The 21,850-nt window shown below is 40.6% G+C and overlaps 2 protein-coding genes across 6 annotated transcripts in view; both read right to left on the bottom strand.

The window, feature by feature from the left end:
* Positions 1-21,850, bottom strand: part of LOC127508857 (gastrula zinc finger protein XlCGF8.2DB-like) — a 158,727-nt gene that overhangs the window by 57,866 nt on the left and 79,011 nt on the right. The window lies entirely within an intron of this gene.
* Positions 2,612-21,850, bottom strand: part of LOC127508733 (NACHT, LRR and PYD domains-containing protein 12-like) — a 35,120-nt gene continuing 15,881 nt past the window's right edge. The window contains exons 5-10 of one of the 5 annotated variants that reach the window (XM_051887033.1): positions 20,385-20,558; positions 20,104-20,277; positions 19,825-19,998; positions 18,232-18,405; positions 18,104-18,150; positions 2,612-3,381 (exon numbers count right to left, since the gene is read on the bottom strand). In XM_051887033.1, the coding sequence (XP_051742993.1) occupies positions 2,846-3,381; positions 18,104-18,150; positions 18,232-18,405; positions 19,825-19,998; positions 20,104-20,277; positions 20,385-20,558 (1,279 nt within the window). In that variant the 3' untranslated portion in view covers positions 2,612-2,845. Of the gene's footprint in view, positions 3,382-12,860; positions 12,893-18,103; positions 18,151-18,231; positions 18,406-19,824; positions 19,999-20,103; positions 20,278-20,384; positions 20,559-21,850 lie in introns of those variants that run through there. The other 4 variants (XM_051887037.1, XM_051887035.1, XM_051887034.1 and 1 more) reach the window with 4 other exon arrangements.

The raw sequence follows: 21,850 nt of genomic DNA on the forward strand, positions 1-21,850 counted from the left end.
GCTGCACTGAAACTGTAATTTTGACCTTCAACCGTTTGGAGGCCATTGAAGTCCACTATAAGGAGAAATATCTTTTTTCTGGGGTGCTTTTTTTATTTTTTTATTTTTTTTAAGTAAATGCATATATATTCATGTTTACGCACAGCTTCCCTGTCAAAAATATATTTACTGAATAATAATAAAACAGCTATATTTCAGGTCAGCTTTGTCTAGTTCAGCAGCGCTCCCTGCGCGACACGCCATTCATTCCCGCACGCGCGCGCTTACATATAGCATTCCGTTTGTTCCCACTATACTGAAGGTTTTTGAAGCCAAATGTTATTATGAAGAGCGGTTTAGTTGATGCCATCGTGTTGAAGCGAAGATAGATCTCTTAGCAGGTTGTTCCAGGATCGATTCTTTTGAATCATATTTGAATCTGTCTCTGCGATTCACACAATGAGTGGGTTTCATTCTGAAATAATCATCCCTAATCCCTTCAGAGACATGCCATCCATTGTGAGAGTTTTGGGAGATAAAAAGGTGTGGCACTCAAAAATAATGATCGCTCAGAACTAAACAGGAACAGCACCATGAAAAAAAATCGTGTATATGCGTGTATTTTCAATTTAAAAAGCGACATCTGTAATACCGCAGCTGACACGAAGATTATCACAAGGTAAGACGTGGTTATATTGTTGTTGCTTGTTGTTCATCTATATTTAATAGCACTTTTTCAATATGATTAATAAATACGTGTGCCATGCGCACGCATAAGCGAATGTGTTTAGAAATGAATTGTTGTATTTGCTGCTGCAGCCCATATTGATGAATGAATGAGGAATATAGTAACTAGAAAAAATGTGGTGTTTGATGCTGACTTCAAGTCCAAGTCAAGTCTCGAGCCTTTTTTTGTACGACTTAAGTGCGACTCGAGTCCAAGTCGCAGACTCGAGTTTCCATCTCTGGTATATTGCTACAAAAGATTTCTAAATAAATAAATGCTGTTCTTTAACTTTTTATTAATCAAAGAATCCTTTAAAAAAAAGTATCACAGGTTATAAAAAAATATTCAGCAGCACAACTGTTTCCAACGTTATCAAATCAGCATATTAGAATAATTTCTGAAGGATCATGTGACACTGAAGACTGGAGTGATCACAGGAATAAATTACACTTTACTATATATTCACATAGAAAACAGCTGTTTTAAATTGGAATAATATTTCATCAGAAGCATCGGATCATAAATGAATCAGTGTGTTGAATCTGCTGTTCGGAGCGCCAAAGTCATTCATTGTGCTCCGATGCTTCCTGAAGCAGTGTTTTGAAATCGGCCATCTCTAAATAAGTTGTTATTTTGTTTTTTTGGCGCACTTAAAATATTCTCGTCACTTTATAATATTAATATTGAACCACTGTACTCACATGAACTGATTTAAATATGTTTTTAGTACCTTTATGGATCTTGAGAGAGGAAATGTCATTGCTGGCTATGTAGGAGATTAACAAAGATTAACGAAGGTCTTACGGGTGTAGAACGGCACGAGGGTGAGTAATAAATGACAGAATTTTCATTTTTGGGTGAACTAACCCTTTAAGATATGTCAGGGCAAACCGGGTTCAGTTAAAACAGCTGAAACATGCATTTTAGTCTGGGACTAGCTTAATAATGCTGTACTTGGATGTTCACACAGTGAAAATAATGAACCATAATTGTAGCATTAAGATCTTGGGCAGGTTATGATGTTTCAGTCCAGTCATGTTGTATCAGTCTCCAGTCGTGTTCATGCCACTAATAGACAGCAGGTGGAGCAATGAAGCACATAGTAGTTTACTGTAATGTGTACATGTTCTTATAACAGTGAACCATGATTTGACAGAGAAGCCTTAAATCTAGTCTCATTTAGGGGCAACAAGGGCCAAACAAAGAAGCTTCCTTGTTCCAAATGCTGTAACTTTTGATTGATTTATGGTCAGATTTGATCCAGATGGAGCTCATGTGTAGAGGAACTTCCTTCCTGAGTTACTGCATGTCAAATAACAAAGACATGTAAAAATATAATAAAATTATATATATTTGCTTGTTTTTTTATCAGCAGTTTCTCAGCATGATAATGTCCAAATGTAATAGAAGAAATTTTTCTATCAAATGTTACTGATCTTTTGACTCTTCTTGCTTTAGTTTTGGAGTTATGAGTGTTTACTTTTGTGTGTCAGTCAGAAACAACTCTAAAAATGCCTTCAGGGCTTAAAGAGTTAAAGAGTTCAGAGCTATTATTATTGAGGAGAAATAGAGCAGCTCTGCTATTGGACTAAACCACTGTTAGTGATGTTGGTGATGCTGAAATAGATGTTGAAATCAGCCATGAACTATCATCATTTGTGTCAAATCCCAACGGACGCAGTGGATCAACACAGTGTCCATTAATCCTTTGGAAATACGCTCATTTTCAGCTCAGTTTGAACGTTAAGCAGCTGTTTCTGCACTTTCACTTTTCTCTTTCTCTCTCTTCTTCACACTATCAGGAGACGACAGGATTTCTTCATTCTGCTGATCTGAATCACATTCATGATCATTCATACTGTCATCAGTTCACATCAGTCATTCACAAACCAGTTCAGGATTAAATGAGTCTCAAATGTACTTTTATTCAATCTGATGAACAATTTACAATATGAATATTAAAGCAACTTTATTACTCTGTTTATTACAGATTCAGAACAGTGTGTGTGTCTGATCTAGATGTGTAACTTCTAGATGACAATAAAAAACATGAATTAAAAATGAATGAATACAAATGTGATGAAGTGAGATTTGATGAGTGTGTGTGAAGATCAGAAAGCGGATTTACAGAGTGTCTCTCTATCCTTTAATATCACACAGAGACACTGAGGAATAATAAACCCTAAATCCAGCATAGAGGGGTTCAGTGAATGTGGTGTTGAGTGTGTGTAAGTGTGTGAGTGTGTGTGTGTCAGAGACGCTGTAGAAGGACAGAGTGCCGGCCGACACGTCCACATACACTCCTGCTCTTTTAGAGGATGAACTGACAGCAGGTACAACAGTTTTGTTCTTATTGTGACGGACAGTGAATCCTCTAGAGCAGGACAGACACCAGGATTTGTCATTCTCTCCAAACATACTCCATCCTTTCCTGCTGATTCCTTCATATGCCACTGATATTTCAGTACCATATCCGCTCCATTCAGCCTCCCAGTAACAGCGTCCAGTCAGTCTCTCTCTACACAGAACCTGAGGAGACTCATTACACACATCAAATCTCTCTGGATGATCAGGATACGGCTGATCCTCATACACACGCGTCACCTTCCTGTTCCCATCAGACAGAACGAGTCGAGTGTGTGCTGTGTTTGGATCCAGTGTGAGATCACAGGCATCTGAACACAAGAAGAGAGAAACATCAATAACAACAACAGTGAAGATGTGTGTGTGTGTGTGTGTGTTTACAGCTTTGACAAAATGTCCTCCAGATTCACAGATGTCCTCACTAATACAGTGAAAGCTGTTGAACAGAGACTAGAGATTCAGACCTCACTAGCAGTGCCGGTCCTAGACTTCTGGAGCCCTAAACAAAACTGTGTGAAAAAGCTGTCAGGCCTGAAACAGAGCAGACTAGTGTTGTCAAAAGTACCAAAGCGACACTTAAATGTGAAGGCGTAATGAGAGCAGGCTTTCTGCAGTAGCGGCTCGGTTCATTCCAGCTTTCAGACGATCCTGTGTGTGTTTGTGTGTGTGTGAAGAGCCTCAACGGTCTCTATTTACTGTGTGTTTCTGCATTGTTGATCATTGTAGCCAATCACAGACATGTTTGTTGATCATGTGATCACTATGGCCAATCAGAGGCGTTTAGTCAGAAGCAGCTCAATCCTCCAGAGTTTGTGTTTGTGCTGCGGCTGAACTGAAGTCAAATCACATTCATTGATTATAAAGAAACACTTTCTGCTTCACATTCATAATTTGAGTGAGTTTTATTGTTCCTGCTGATAAGTTCACACGGTTTCAGGAGTTACAGCCGTATTGAACTGAATCTGAAACTGTGATGACTGACATTGTGATCATAAGCAGAGCAACGGACGGACAAAAACAATCTGATATGAACAGATCTGTGCATTAAGACTTACAGTTTAAGACAGACCTGACACTTGTTCTGTTTCTTTTTCATTTCATTACTAACTTTCATTTGATCTTGATCAATGTTTACTTTATTGAACAATATTTGAAGACTATGTGCTAATATTTTAATGCATTATTAACTTATAATAATTATTAACAGCAATAATAAAAACTTCACTTATTTAATATTTTTATTTTCAAATAGTTACATTTAAAAAGCTAATAAAATAAAATTACAATTAGTTACAATTTTACTATGGTATTGAAATTGGTAAAGAAATGCTGGTATTGGTTTATATATAAATATATTTACTAATTATTCATTTATGTATTTTACAACAATATAATGACAAATGTGTAACATTTGACCAGATTTAGTGCTACACTGATTCACTTTTATTAATGTTTTTTCACTAAATGTTTAGATTTTATAAAATTATTGTGCATGTCACTAACTGCTCCGAGACTCAAAGACTGAGGATCCACACGCAGTAGTTTATTAGAAGAGTAATCCAAAAACAGACGGGGTCCAAACACAAGCAATCGGGTTAGCCATGAAGGACAGGAGACACACCTACAAATACCAGCTGCCACCTTAAAGCACAGGTGCTATTTATTAATTATTTTTATTTATTAATGTGAACAGTCTATTGTTTATGTTCAACAGCTCATGTTACGCCTGAGAATAAACAGGGAGAATAATCACAAGAGACGATGAGTGATTTTCTCAGTGATGGCGTTTACTCGTATGAGCCAACTCTCGCGATCTCACCTGATAACGTTCACCTGCACGGAGAAACTCTCGCGATACCGTGTGAGAGAGCGAGACATGAGCAATCGATCTCAGATTAACGGATCTACTTGTCACGGTTCATGGATTCACTTACTCACCCTCGTGTGTTGTTGTGTGTGTGTGTGTGTGTGTGTGTGTGTGTGTGTGTGTGTTGGGTGTGAGTGAATGATTGTGTGGGCGTCACCCATTATGGTCTGATTGCGATCTGTTGCCAGCCGTGTCTTGTTAGTGGTTGTTATATATTGTGCATGTCTTTATGTGTCTTTGTCAGTTCGTTGCAGGCTGTTCCCGGTGTCGTGTTCTCTGTGTGTTTCTTCCTGGTTTTTGGATTCTGGACTTTCGTCGTGTGCCCTGTTTTCTGGGTTGGATTATCCTTGTTCTCTGATACCCGCTGTAGCCCTGCGCCACCCAGTGCCTCGCCACTCTGCACGCCACAGCCTCTGCCTCGACTGACCCTTGGAGTGAAGTTATTGTACAGCATTTTCCTGTCAATAAATATTGTTATTCTTGCACTTGGATCCTCTGTCTGTGTTCATTCCCTGACAGAACGAACTGACCACTTATGGATCCAGCAAGGTCGTCGGATCTTCAGGAGTATTTGAGCAGGAGTGCTCAACGGATGGATCATCAGGACGAGCAAGTGGTGGCCACTGCTCGTGCCGTTCAGGCGTTGGTGGCGCAGGTGGCTGAGTTATCTACCCAGGTTCAACATCTTTCATCTCCCACTGCGCCAGCTCCACCGTCTGTTCCCCACCCATCCGCCAACGTCAGCAGTCAACAAGAGCCGCGTATTCCTGCACCAGAGAGGTATGCTGGAGAACCAGAGGTTTGTAGAGCCTTTCTAACGAAGTGCTCTATTTATTTCTCTTTGCAACCTAACACGTTTTCTTCTGAGGAATCTAAAGTCGCGTTGGTCATGACGCTTCTGACGGGACGCGCAGCGTTGTGGGGAACAGCGGTGTGGGAGAACAAACATCAGTGCTGCTCCTCATTCCACACCCTGTCGCAGGAGATGAGACGGGTCTTCGACCGTTCGGTGGCGGGACGGGAGGCCGCGCGCAAACTCGCGGATCTGCGGCAGGGAATCCAACCAGTGTCTGATTACGCCATCAAATTCCGCACCCTGGCAGCGGAATGCAAGTGGAACGAGGAGGCGCAGTGGGATATGTTCCTGCATGGGTTGGCCGACCGTGTTCAGCAGGAGATTTACCAGCTGGATCTACCCACCAGTCTCGACGGTCTCATTGAGCTCGCGCTGCGGGTGGACGCTCGCTTGCAAGAACGCGCGGCGCGTAAGAGGCCCGTAGCGCGCTTCGAGGAAATGGAGGAGAGCGGTGCCAGCGGAGTTAACACGGTCGGTCCCCCGTTCGATCCTGAACCCATGCAGGTGGGTAGAGCTCGGCTCTCCCGGGAGGAGAGATTACACCGGAGAGAGATGGGACTGTGTTTGTACTGTGGAGGGGCGGGGCATTTTCTTAGGGAGTGTCCCGTAAAAGGCAGAGCCCGACAGTAGTACCGAGGTTATTGTCGGGTGGTCTTTCCTTGGATAAATCCTCATCTGCGACACTCCTCCCGGTGAGACTACAGTGGGTATCGGGGCATCACACCTGCCAGGCTCTGGTCGACTCGGGGGCGGAGGGCAGCATCATGGACTATGATCTGGTCACGCGTTTGCACATACCCATTCACCCTTTGGAACATGCCATAACTGTCATCGCCCTTAATGGACAGAAGCTACCCACCATCACACACGCCACGGAGCCCTTAACCGTCATCACTTCCGGTAATCACACTGAACAGTTGCCATTTTTTATTTCTAGATCTACTACTCATCCGGTCGTCTTGGGTCATCCGTGGTTGCTCAAACACAAGCCCAGGATCGAGTGGGGTCAGGGGTCCGTGGCAGAATGGAGCAACCAGTGTCATGCGTCTTGTTTGTTGTCTGCCTGTTCTTCTGTGTCTCGTTCTGTGTTACAGGAGTCGTCGGTGAATCTGTCAAACGTGCCAGAGGAGTACCTTGACCTGAAGGAAGTGTTCAGTAAGTCCCGGGCTGCTTCTCTTCCTCCGCATCGTCCCTACGACTGTGCCATAGACTTAGTACCAGGGTCTTCTCCGCCTAAAGGCAAGTTATATTCACTTTCTAATCCGGAAAGGGAGGTCATGGAGAAATACATTTCTGATTCTCTGGCAGCTGGGATCATCCGCCCTTCCTCGTCTCCCGCGGGGGCGGGTTTTTTTTTCGTGGGTAAGAAGGACGGGTCGCTGCGGCCGTGCATTGATTACAGAGGACTGAACAACATCACGGTAAAGAATACTTATCCTTTGCCGTTGATGTCTTCTGCCTTTGAACGGCTGCAGGGCGCGTCTCTTTTCACGAAATTGGACCTGCGCAACGCTTATCATTTGGTTCGCATTAGGGAGGGGGATGAGTGGAAGACGGCATTTAACACCCCTAGAGGGCACTTTGAATACTTGGTTATGCCTTTCGGCCTTTCCAACTCGCCCGCCGTGTTTCAAGCACTCGTTAATGACGTGTTGAGAGACATGATCGATCAGTTCATTTATGTCTACCTGGACGACATATTGATATTTTCTTCTTCTCTCCAGGAACATGTGCAACACGTCAGACGAGTGCTCCAGAGGCTGCTAGAGAATGGGCTTTTTGTCAAGGCGGAGAAGTGCGTTTTTCATGCACAGTCAGTTCCATTTTTAGGGTATATCGTGTCGTCTGAGGGGGTGCGCATGGATCCTGACAAGGTTAAGGCTGTGGTGGATTGGCCAATCCCAGATTCCCGTAAGGCCCTGCAGAGGTTTTTGGGATTCGCCAATTTTTACCGGCGTTTTATTCGCAACTTCAGCCAACTAGCCGCTCCTCTGACCGCCTTAACCTCCACCGCAACGGCGTTCAGGTGGTCTAATACAGCTGAGGCTGCATTTTCCAATCTGAAGAGCCGCTTTGTTTCGGCTCCCATTCTTGTCGCCCCTGATCCTTCACGTCAGTTTGTGGTGGAGGTTGATGCTTCAGAGGTGGGGGTAGGGGCAGTTCTTTCCCAGCGCGCCGCCACGGACGATAAGATGCATCCTTGCGCGTTTTTTTCTCATCGCTTATCCGCCGCCGAACGGAATTACGACATTGGTAACAGGGAGCTGCTGGCGGTCAAATTAGCTTTGGAAGAATGGCGTCACTGGTTGGAGGGGTCGGGGGTACCTTTCATCGTCTGGACCGATCATAAGAATTTAGAATACATCAGATCCGCTAAAAGACTAAACTCTAGGCAGGCTCGGTGGGCTCTGTTTTTCGGTCGTTTCGATTTTTCTCTATCATATCGTCCCGGGTCTAAGAACATCAAGCCCGATGCTTTATCTCGTATTTTTGATCGTTCCGAGCGCCCGTCCACTCCCGAGTGTATTTTACCTGAGAGACTCATTGTCTCTTCACTCACATGGGAGGTCGAGTCGAAGGTCCACACGGCCTTAGAAGGGGTAACGCCTCCGCCCGGGTGCCCACCGAGTCGATTATTTGTACCAGAGAGGTTACGTCCAGACGTTATCCGATGGGGCCATGATTCCAATCTGGCTTGTCATCCAGGGGTTAGTCGTACCATGTTTTTGGTTAAGCAACGATTCTGGTGGCCCTGCATGGCTCGCGATGTTCGCAATTTTGTTTTGGCTTGCTCTGTCTGCGCTCGTGGTAAGATTTCTAATCGTTCCCCAGATGGGCTTCTTCAACCGCTGTCTGTCCCTTCAAGACCCTGGTCCCACATAGCGCTAGATTTCGTAACAGGCCTCCCTCCTTCACAGGGCAATACGGTGATTTTGACCGTAGTGGACCGGTTCTCGAAGGCGGCACATTTCATCCCCTTGCCCAAATTACCCTCTGCCAAGGAGACAGCGGTTACTGTCATTAATCACGTCTTTCGTATTCATGGCCTCCCGGTAGACGTGGTTTCTGACAGGGGATCCCAGTTTACCTCCAGATTCTGGAAGGAGTTTTGCAGATTACTGGGAGCGACTGTTAGTTTGTCATCTGGGTTCCATCCCCAGAGTAACGGGCAAGCTGAGAGAGCCAACCAGGATTTGGGGAGAACGTTGCGATGTCGGGTAGCTCAGAATCCTTCATCCTGGAGTCAGCAGCTTCCTTGGGTGGAGTACGCGCACAACTCGTTACCAGTGTCGGCTACGGGCCTGTCGCCTTTCCAGTGTAGTCTAGGTTACCAGCCACCTATCTTTCCTAGTCTGGAATCCGAAGTCGCGGTCCCCTCCGCTCACGCCTTCGTCCAGAGGTGTCGTCACACGTGGAGAAGAGCCCGAGAGACTCTTATTCAGGTGGGAGCGCGCACCAAGGCCCAGGCCGATCGCCACCGGCTGAAGCCTCCCGTATACGTCGTCGGACAAAAAGTGTGGCTTTCTTCCAGGAACATTCCGCTCCGCTCCGTATGTAATAAGTTGGCACCTAAATTCATTGGCCCGTTTACTGTCACCAAGATTCTTAGTCCGGTGACAGTCCGCCTCAAATTCCCCCCAGCGTACCGTAGAATTCACCCCGTATTCCACGTATCTAAGATCAAACCTGTTTTTCATGCTAACATTAATCCGCCGGTTCCGGTTCCCCCCCCGCCGCGTCTCGTAGATGGGGAACCCGTTTATTCGGTTCGTCGTATTTTGGACGCTAGGCGAAGGGGACGCGGATTCCAGTACTTGGTGGACTGGGAGGGTTACGGTCCGGAGGAGAGGAGTTGGGTTCCTGCCAGGGACATCCTGGATCACTCTCTTATTGATGATTACTATCAACAGGTAGGCTCTCCTGGGAGCGCCAGGAGGCGCTCATAGGAGAGGGGGTACTGTCACGGTTCATGGATTCACTTACTCACCCTCGTGTGTTGTTGTGTGTGTGTGTGTGTGTGTGTGTGTGTGTGTGTGTGTGTGTTGGGTGTGAGTGAATGATTGTGTGGGCGTCACCCATTATGGTCTGATTGCGATCTGTTGCCAGCCGTGTCTTGTTAGTGGTTGTTATATATTGTGCATGTCTTTATGTGTCTTTGTCAGTTCGTTGCAGGCTGTTCCCGGTGTCGTGTTCTCTGTGTGTTTCTTCCTGGTTTTTGGATTCTGGACTTTCGTCGTGTGCCCTGTTTTCTGGGTTGGATTATCCTTGTTCTCTGATACCCGCTGTAGCCCTGCGCCACCCAGTGCCTCGCCACTCTGCACGCCACAGCCTCTGCCTCGACTGACCCTTGGAGTGAAGTTATTGTACAGCATTTTCCTGTCAATAAATATTGTTATTCTTGCACTTGGATCCTCTGTCTGTGTTCATTCCCTGACACTACTCTAAACTTCACTATAATAAAGAATCGATCTCAGACTAACGGCTCTATTATAAACATTACAAAATAAAAACAATAAAAAAAATTAATAATTTTAACTAAAACTGCTTTGTATATTGAACAGAATATGACTGTATCAACTCTCAATATTAATGTCTGCTAATGTGTGATGAATAATATGAACACTACCCATTACACTTACAGCTTTTCATTTATTCATTTTAAGGGGTCTAAAAAAGAGGCTGTTTTTGTTACTTTTAAGTCCAGCACTTAAAATGTTTTTTTTTTTTTTTTTTTTTTTAAACATAATTTAATAAAAAAAATTTTGTTAATAATTTGGTTAAAAAAATAGAATTGTGTGAAAGAATCCTGATCTCAATTCCTATGCAGAAAAAGGGTCATTCTACAGAAACGTCCACTTTTGGTATGACAAGATGTCTTAAAATGTATTTCTTTTTCTAACATTTAAACTTAGACCACATTATTATATTACACTTTGACTTTATGAATACACATAAATGACAGCTTAATGATTTTTTTTTTTTTTTTTTTTTTTTTTTTTTTGTGCATTTATTTAAATACCGCATGTACCATTTTTTTGTCACTGGTGTTAACTTACTTCTCTGGCATTTTTAAACATGTTTATAAAATATTATTTCTCAATTTTTTCAGCACATGCAGTCAGAGTTACAGAATAAAAATGATAATGCAAAAAATAAGGAGATGTGTTTTTTTTTAATTTTAATAAGGTTAGTTAAAAGTTTGATTGAATGATGTTAATTCAATTGTGCAACCATGTATTTGCTATAATAATGAAAATATTTGAAAAACAGTTATAAACAAGTAATGATGCAATCCTTTAAATCTTAATTCTTGAGTGGAGCAGAATTCAATGAATGTAAAATTATTATCATGTCACATGACACATCTTATTTAATGTGACAGACAAAAAACAGTAACACCAGTGACACACTGAATCACCAGTGACATAAACATAGGACCAAAGATCCTTATTCTTCAACTATAATTAAGTAGATGGGACTAAATTTTTACATCTGGTATACAATCAAAAACTTATCATTGACACTTAGTGAAAGCAGTCAGTAAAAGATCATAAACAACATTTTAAAAATGTCTGTAAAATACACTGTCCGTAAAGTCGCTGCTTCTCAGCTGAACTTAATTTAGCCAAATACTCTTAATTTAGCCATACCTGACCAACAATTAGAACATTAACAATGAGAAAGAGGAGTTATAATCATGTAATCTTAGTGCTACTTTATGCAAAAGAACTAAATGAATAGCTTTAAATAAAGTTTATCTATAAACGGGTAACACCAGTGAATATTTTAATGAAAAATGCATTTTACAAAATGGCTGCTGCAAGGTATCAACCCACATGTTGTCAGTCACGGTATATTCACTAAATTAAGTAATTTAATCCATTTGTATTCTAGTTTTTTTTTTAAATTACCTAACAATAAAGTAGGTCACACCAGTGACTTCAACTAAAAGCTTCATATGAAATTATGATTTTCTAATTAAAAATTCTGATAACTGAAAAGAGACAGTGGACTTTCCATTGGCCTTTCTTCATTGATCTTCAGGAAATAGGAAGAAGGAAGTCAAGTGATGTCATCAGTGTGATTATTTCAAAATAAGAGATTTTTGTTAAAGGTAACACCAGTGACTCCAGGGGACCACTATATTCATTAAATATTTTATAATATTTATTTAAACACATTTACATTATATATTTGATAGTTATGCATACATTATTGTATTTGAAATGGTAGAAAAAACTGTTTCTGAGCTCAAAATAAAGCACTTTCCCTCTGTACATGACTGTGGAGACGAGCACTTCTGTGGTGTTTGGAATTCTCAAAATTAATTAAAAAACAAATATTGCCACTTTGATGGCTCAAGAAGGTTTAATTGTTCAAATAACATATTGTGTCATATTAAAATATATATATAAAAATTGTAATCCTAAAGTGTTTTTCAAGTGTAATATTTCTGTAAAGTCTAGGGACAGAAAAATGACAGTTTCTGTAGAATGACCCAAAATTATGATTCACATTTTAGCAAGAATCGTGCAGCCCTAGATGCTGATTGGCTATATTTTATTTTATATAGTGACAGAGTGACACGTCATAATCTGAAAACCACGGCCACCGGGGGGAAAACAATCCAACCGTCTCCATTGACATTGTATAGCGTGATGCTGCCTCCTTGTCATTTCTGATTTATAACAAAAAATAGAACAATGTCTAAAAGCTGCTATGTGACAAGGTGTGCAGCAAATATATAAGCTGGCGACCCAAAAAACTAATGTTTGAGGACACAAAAGTGGATACAGGCAGTGAGACAGAGCGAAACGGGTCATATTACTATAAGAACTACACTGGAGGGGAAGTATTCAGCGACAGGTGAAATAATTCTGTGATATGGTTAAAAATAATGAATGTTTTCTTTCTTTGTTTGTTTAGCATAACCTGTGGCTGATTACGTTCCCCTCCAATGTTTTCCCTCCGGTGTGGGCTCTGTCTCTATACTGAAATACTACATGAACCCGCCTCCTGTGGACGATTTCTCGATCACCCCAGAACTGAACTTGAGACACGCTGACAGGCAGGAGTGGACTCTATTGACCAGCCGCCACTGAAACACATATAAGAACATTTTGATGTGTACTGAACTAACATTACATTTCCTCTAAAGCTGAATGCAGTTATGTTCACATTATGTAGTGATACGCTACTTAAATCATCTTTGAGAGAAAATGAGCCCCTGGTGGTGACCGGCACTGAGAACTAGTTAAAAACGGCTCATAAACTGGACAAATCATGTTTCTCTGTAAATCTAGTGTTTTTCTGTGATGTTTGTTTGGGGCATAAAACATATCATTAACCTGATAGAAAAACAATTAAAGTCTATGAGATGAAATCAAACAACTGTGTGTGCTTTTAATCTAAACCTCTTTCACATACTCGATTTATCTTCTCCTACCCTCCTTTGACAATGTAGAACTGAAAATTAAAATCTCTTTACCAGTGATGGGAATAAAGGTGTTATAAATAAATGGCGTTTCTAACGGCGTTACTTTTTTCAGTAATGAGTAATCAAACAAATTACTTTTTCTCCCATTACAACGCCGTTACTGTTACTGGCAAAAGAAAAAAAATGCCGCGTTACTATAATTGAGCTCACTGAAGCGGTTTTCATCCGAGTAAGCTCTCTATCATAGGACCTGCAAAGATTTTTCTCTGGTGTGTGCTGCGGTTAGTCATACACAAATATAATTTTAAACTGATAATAATGTACGATGCTCTGTCTCTGTGTCTGTGTGTGTGTGTGTGTGTGTGTGTGTGTCAGAGCATGCGAGCTGAGCGCGAGCTCAAGCCAGAATACCCTTTGTGACATGCTGGATCGAAAATATGTGAAATAAGTTTCTAGTCGACTAGTAGTTGTTCATTTAAGCCATTAGTTGACTAATCACATTTATATTAATTTAATTTCTTAAATACTGAAGAGAATAAACTAATAATGAGCGTTTATGTAATATGCACTCAAGCGCACACATAACGCTTGCCATAAAGAACCGGCAAAAGTAATGATTATGAATATGACAAAAAAACAGCAAGGAGACATTTGAATTGTTTATTAATAAAGTAATGTTTTCTGAATCAGTGTCAGCTGCAAAGATGAAATTGACATTGCTAACTCTCATCATCTCCGCACATACTGGACACGCCTAGAGAGAGAATGTACATTTCATTCGGATTAGGCTACATAATCAGAGTAGCCTATTTCTTTTCGTTTTTAGACATTTCAAGCTTTCTATAGATATATTTCTCATGTCTGCGAGGCAAGCAGCCTATACGCTGAGTTTCGGTTCATTTAGCCTATAAGTCGCGTTCCAGTTAACGCGCCAGTGATCGCGCCCGCGCATCCATGATTATATTGTCTGCTATATTTGCTTCTTATTTATTAAATCCAGGCAATTGGTTGATGAAACATTGATTAAAATTAAGATACAATTTTTACAAAACAAAATTCACTTTAAAGAGAGGCATTCTATAAAACAAAACTTAATGAAGTGGTCAAAATCATGTCTGACAAACTCCATGTCTCCCGATATATTGCGCATCTTGTGATACATCTTACTCATGGTGTTCACTTTTCATAATCAAGTAAATGAATTTAAAACATAACATAGGACTATTTAAACATATATATGAAACTACATTTTCTTTAATGGCTACCAACACGTATTGTACAGTACAGAGAAATTTCATAAGCAAGAGCGGATCATGAGTCACGAGTGGATCAAGAATTATTTATTCTTAGACTTATATTTAATAATGGGGGCATTCAAGTTATTTGACATATTTTAATTTTTTTTTAAAGTAACGCAATAGTTACTTTCCCTGGTAATTAGTTACTTTTATAATGATGTAACTCAGTTACTAACTCCGTTACTATTTTTGAGAAGTAACTAGTAACTATAATTAATATTTTTTTTAAAGTAACGTGACCAACACTGCTCTTTACATCTGGAAAGAAATTCCTCACGTCAGCAACCTTTCCTAAAGTCTCATCCAAAAAAGAATTGATCTCATCTAAAGAGTAAACCTGATCACAACCTGGGAAATATCTGACAGATCTGAAACATCAGATAAACACCATCCTCATTCTCAGCCCCATTCATTTCATCCTCACCTAATTTTAGTAGTTTTTCTCTAGGCCGACATGAATTTACCTTCCTGACACTATTCTGATCTTCAGTGCTTCCATATACAATTGTAAAAGGCAATCACCCATGCAGGCCCCGTAAGGTCTGGCTCCCCCACTGAGCGCTATCACCCCATCTGCACCATGTGCTCTTTACACACATTTCAAAGACCCTTAGGAGACAGGCCACTAGAACCAGACATTGTCTATAAACTGGACTCTTTGCCATTAATTCATTGACAACCTCGTCTAAATGAATGAACATGCATTTCCCCAGTACATTGTGTCTATTATTACTGTTTGTATGTTGTTCTTTCGTATGTTGTATAGTGTTAGGCATGCCTGAAAGTTGGAACTATGAGATAATGTATCACATCTAGGTGATGTTTACTATCAAATTACTCCTTGTTTACTGACTCGCATGTTGGTGGACATCGAAATATCATAGAATGCATTGTATTTTTGTTATATTTATCAGAGTATAAATGGACACAAACATACAAACCCAGGCAAATGAACTCACTTTCAAACAAATGAAATCCCCTGCCAGAGAATGGCACCTTTCTCATTGGTCAAACCAAGATTTGAAGGCGTTGACTGTCTGGAGAGTTCAAAAGCCCCCACAAAAATTACACTCAGTGGAATTTAGTTTTAGTGCTTATGGACTTCTAGTTCTTCGCTCTGTTCCTGCTGGTACAACAAGGGCCACCCGGCCCAAGCCGGGCTGGTAGGCCTCCATTTCACTTCAATCCATGCACAACTGCAGCGACCACAAAAGAGTCAATTTAACAGCGCAAAGTTTGTCTTCATTTTCTTCATCAACGCCAAAGATGTTGATTAAAACTTCCACGCCAGCGGACCAAACCATCAAGGATTTTCTCATAAGCCTGCAGATCCGGACAGCTAAGGCATTTGCAAGTATCGTTTGAACACTAAATGTCAATTTAGTATTAAGACTGTGAACCCCTTTTAACAAAGGTGCTTTATAGTATTGAAACTGATGGTTCATCCAGCAATTGTTAATTTACTCTTTCCATTGTTTCATTCCCCTGTTAAGATATGGTTCAATTTCATTTTCCACTCTCTCACTGCGTGAATGGTATGTTTGTGTTTGTTAGTTTAGTTATGTGTTTGTGATGTAGTTAAATAAAACTTGTGTGCACAGTCTTGCGAGTTGATTCTGGCCTGCTTATAAAACCAATGTCCCTGATAACGATTCGATCACAGCTACATGCTAAGAAAGCGATACTCTGTGGCCACAGAAAATATCCTTTCTATAAGAGTTGATAGACAATTAATACTGAGTGTTCGCTGGCCAAACAGATTAATTGATTGTGATATTAATTCAGCTACATTAAGCTAATTTGATTAACTGATTCAAATATTTATAATTAATCATAACGAGTTATGACTAATTATTAATATTTCCCCTTTTGAGCTAATAAATATTGTTACATCCCAGTCTTAGTCTCAGTCCCAGTAGCCATCTTGTGGTCCGTCAGCCAGAGCCCTCTGATCTACAAGCCTGGTTTCATTCAACCACCAGGCTTCGTATACTCCATCATCAGCCTGAGGCGCATCCTGATCGGCTACCAAGCTACTGTGTTCTGCGAGCTTACACCAACGAGACTGTGCATATTTGTGAACCCTGTTGACCAGCTGCAGCGTCTCTGTGTGACGACGCCTGGCAGTCTGCTTGAGTTGGACTTTTTACAGAACAGTGGAATAAATCCTGTTAATTTGCACTTTTGCCTCTGGGTCCTCTGCTTCACATAACAGACACGTTATATTCATATCAGATACATATTACATACTGTGAGTAAGGCAAGCAACTATAAAGTTTACCCTGTTCTTCTCCCAATTCACCAGACATTTACATCCATCCATCAATGTATTTTGGAAGAAGTGGATGAATTCATGTGTTGTAAATCCAACAGATCTATTCTTCTGACCGCGGCGTAAACAAACATGGCGGCGCTCGTCGCGCATATAGCTCAACTACTAACGCGATCATTATAAAGGTGCTTACACAACAAAACACATTCACTTACACATATGACTTAAAATAAATATATAATAGCAATAACAATATTAATTGATTCAAGTAAAGTATGAAAAACAAGTAATCGCATGGTTTTATTGAACAAAACTGTCAAAATACATAATGTATTGAATTGTACAACTAATGTTCTTTATGTAGTATAACAAATGCCTGCAGAGGGCGCCAGCCGCCTGATGATTGTTTTTACACTTTACAGTGCGATCTAATCCATGTTTAATATTGGTTTACAACAGAAATGCTACAACCACTGTAATTTCTTACGCAAGAACATGTGGACTTAAACAAGGGCTTAAACTTTTATTCTGAAATCATGATTAGCTGTTAGCACATTTTACGAAGTAGAAACCTGCTGTATAATGTATTCTCCTGCTTTTGCTAAGGTTTATAGATGATTTAACTTACAAATATGATTAAATGTCGCACATTGCATTTCCAGCAATCCAAACTCACAGCATATGCAAAGATGGAGTATGAGATGTGAATTTAATTGAGGAATCGTTACAGCCCTACCTTCAACCATTCACTCATTCTCAAAAGTCAACTCCTTGTCTGTCCTTACACTCTCAGTAGGAATCTCCTCATAATTCCTTACATTCTCAGTATTAATCACTTGATCTTCATGTGGATTCACTTGCACTTCAGTTTTGATTTCACTCAGGCCTGCCTCAGCTCTAATACAACAAGATAACCTTACATGCGTGAGAGCACCACATTCAAAAAAACCTCATCTTACCTGTGCTTACATATAATATATACAACTTGCCTTCATACATGCATCATAACAACACATTAAGAGTCTGCGAGTTTAAAACATAAATACTTATTGCCTAAATGACAGCACGTTTCAAATACTTGTCGCTAATTGTTCATCTAGTCGTTCATCCTTGAGAAAAACCACCACTGCTTTGTTCATTCAGGACGCAGAAACAATATTCTCATGTCCCACACGTTCGGCCACCTCCAACAGCACATCTTCCACAAACTCTCCAGCATTCATGACACACCTGATGCCGTGACGGAGCATGTGTGTGAGTGTGTGTGTGTATGAGAGAGAGTGTGAGTGTTTGTAGACCTACACTTTCGTAGTCCTGCTGTCATCATGACCTCTCCTCCATGATCCACACTATAAACACACAAACACACATTAACGTAGATCTGCATCATTCACACACGTTCAGTTTGTCATTATTAGTGTTTGACATACTTGAGTATCTGCAGGTTATAGTTTGGATCCTCCAGTTTGTGGTTGAGCAGCTGCACTCCTGATTGTGCTGGGTGATTGTAGCTCAGATCCAGCTCTCTCAGGTGTGAGGGGTTTGAACTCAGAGCTGAAGACACATAATCACAGCCTTCCTCTGTCACCATACAGCCAGACAACCTAGAAACACACACAGTCAGATCATCTACAGACACACATATCATATACAGACACGCACAGTCAGGTCAGATCATTTACAGACACACACAGTCAGATCATCTACAGACACACACAGGCGCACCATGTTGAAAATCCCTATGAGACTGTTGATGTCACTGAAGCCCTGCCCACTTTGACAGCTGCAGCCTGTTGTGACCTGTTGTGCAGTATCCTAAGAATCATTTACATGGTCCTTCGAGCTGAAGCTGAGTGTTCCAATGGACCAAGATCAATCAATTAGCCAATGCCATGTATCATCTTGTCGACAGTCTTCAAGACAGACCGAGCATCCATTCTATCTTGAGGACTATGGGAGTACACTTCCTAGTTCGAAGCCTTCTTGTACCAGTCCTTCAGTTTTCTCAGGCCCAGTCTAGAGCAGTACCTGAACAAGCAGAGAGTTATTCTGAACGTTGTGAATCTCTCTTACTGGAGGTGAAGGAGCTTGTTATGGAATTGGGCCAAAGTGTGAAGCAGATAAATTGTAATGTTAATTGTATGTTCTCCTTAGGGATCATATGGTCCTGTTGAACTTGATGGTAATTCCATTAGGAGAGAGTTGCATGTATTTTGTGATGCCTCTGAACAAGCTTATGGGACAGTAGCCTACCTGAGCATTGTAAACCATGATAGTGAAGTTCTAGTCTCCTTTGTGACGGCACGATCAAGAGTTTCCCCTCCTAAATCAAATTCCATACCTCATCTTAAATTGTGTGCTGCCCTCACCGAGGTACAGTTAGCAAATTTGTTGCAGAGGGAACTTGACTTGCTTATTCAGCAAACAAAACTGTGGTCTGATTCAATGACTGTCCTCAACTGGACTCATTCTGATTAGGGATGTCGACTTACACAAACTTTCATTATCGATCGCTGGTTAATTTAACGATCAATTAATCGATTAATTGTTAACTTTAATACTGCAATATGTGTCTACTGTAGTGACATATAACCAACATCATGACAGGGTGTACAACTGCTGCTCAAAACGCCATGTTCCTCAACAAAGAATGACAAGGGAATCTAATCTAAATAAAGATTTTTTTTTCAAACTTTTTTTCTCCCACCCTTACCCCTTATGCTCCACATTTTGGAGGAACGTGGGAGAGGAAAATCCGATCTATCAAGGCTGCACTTGTAACAGGAAGTTGTAACAGAAGAGGTTCTAACAACTGTATTGGTCAAAGTTGAAGAATTATTGAATCTAAACCTTTAGGATATGTCTCTTCTAGTGCGCATGATTTGGATCCTGCTACTCCCAATTTGCTCAATTTTGCCCAATTTGCTGACACACACACACACACACACACAGCTCATCTACAGACACACATGAACATTGTGACCGTCTTGACTGTACTTTATCCATTATATGTTCTTTAATACCTCAGGATCTGCAGCTGACAGTTTGGACTCTTCAGTCCATCAGAAATGAAGTTGACACCAGAGTCCTGTAGGTCATTGTTACTCAGATCCAGCTCTCTCAGGACAGAGTTTGAGGATTGTAGAGCTGATGACAAACTGTCACAACACTGAGCAGTGAGATTACAGAGAGCAAGACTGAAAGAGAGCAGAAAACACACATCAACAGTCAAATCATCTACAGACACACATGAACTTTGTGACCGTCTGACTGTACTTTATCCATTATATGTTGTTAAATACCTCAGGATCTGCAGCTGACAGTTTGGACTCTTCAGTCCATCAGAAATGAAGTTGACACCAGAGTCCTGTAGGTCATTGTTACTCAGATCCAGCTCTCTCAAGACAGAGTTTGAGGATTGTAGAGCTGATGACAAACTGTCACAATGCTGAGCAGTGAGATTACAGCAAGCAAGACTGAAAGAGAGCAGAACAAACACACACCAACAGTCAGATCATCTACAGACACACATGAACATTGTGACCGTCTGACTGTACTTTATCCATTATATGTTCTTAAATACCTCAGGATCTGCAGCTGACAGTTTGGACTCTTCAGTCCATCAGAAATGAAGTTGATACCAGAGTCCTGTAGGTCATTGTAACTCAGATCCAGCTCTCTCAGGACAGAGTTTGAAGATTGTAGAGCTGAAGACACAATTTCACAATGCTGATCTGAGAGATTACAGCCAGAAAATCTGGAACAGATGAAATATTAAAATAAATCAATAAATCAATAAAGACATGTACAGTGGGTTTCCAGTTTTCTGCCCTCGGGAACGTAGGATGACATGATCTGAACACTGAATCACAATACAATGAGCTCCTGAGAGTGCGATAATCTTATCACTTTATCATTCAGATTAATATCTGAAATCAGATGAGCTCCTGACTGTTTCTTCAGAATATTAGAAATTTTGAAAAATGTAATAAAGTTTTCTGAGGGTATAAAATATAAAAGTTTTGAGAGACTCTCCAGACAGCTGTGCATTTATTGCAGTTTTACCATTTTTTACCATTCAAGATGACATGTTGAATAAATGCTTGATAGGCAGTTTAAGCTTTACAGTGATGAAGAGACAGATTAATACACTGAGTCACGTATGTGGAAATCAAATCCTTTAAAATTACGTTAACGAAATAAAAGAGCTCTTAATGAGTGCATGTTAGAGGTTGCACCGACTAATCGACTTTAATGCTCTGCCATGACGCTTTAAGCATGATGTTGACTAGTCGCTGGTCATGGCCTATAGAGAGCGCAACAGGATCAGAAATCTGTGAAGTCCACATTTATGCTCCATATCAAACAGTTACTGACAAACAAATTCAATCTCCAAGAGCGCTCAACAAGACATGATTGATTATACCATCTGGATTCTCAATATTGATCGGATGAATGTAGAATTAACTCTCTCACTAATTTGTTCATATAAATGTAATCTTTACTGTGCTACTTTATCTGTATGTAAACCGTTGTATCACTCTAGTATTCGAATGAACTAATAAGGATGAATGGGCACAGTAGCGTGACAGTATAGTTAACATCTAAGTTCGTAAGGAGGATTTGAGACAGCAATTTCACTACAACTTAAGGAAGAAAAAAATTGTATTGGTACCATCAATTGAAAATAGTTCAAAGTTTGCAAACAGTCACCAAAACTAAAAGGAAATACAATCAGGCCTGTTTGGAATGACCAATAAAAGAAAGGTTTCCCAAAACACTGTTCAGAGTCTTTTCCTTGTGTTACTATTTGTCTTTTTGATAAAGTCAGATCCTTCCAGGAAGAAAAAAAATTGAAGAAGAAAAATAGAAAAAAGAAAAAGAAAAAAAATAGAAGTAGTCACTTGACAGAAGAAAGATTAACTACCCGGGTAGTCTTAAACTCAGTTTCACTCAAGGTATCCAAAGTGTATGGTGTGTTTTATTCTCTTATCTGTATCCAGGGATTGATGACAGAATAAGGATGCTGAACGTGCTGCACAGAAAGAT

The sequence above is a fragment of the Ctenopharyngodon idella genome, chromosome 3 (genome assembly GCF_019924925.1).
Source record: "Ctenopharyngodon idella isolate HZGC_01 chromosome 3, HZGC01, whole genome shotgun sequence".
NCBI classification, from domain to species: Eukaryota; Metazoa; Chordata; class Actinopteri; order Cypriniformes; family Xenocyprididae; genus Ctenopharyngodon; species Ctenopharyngodon idella.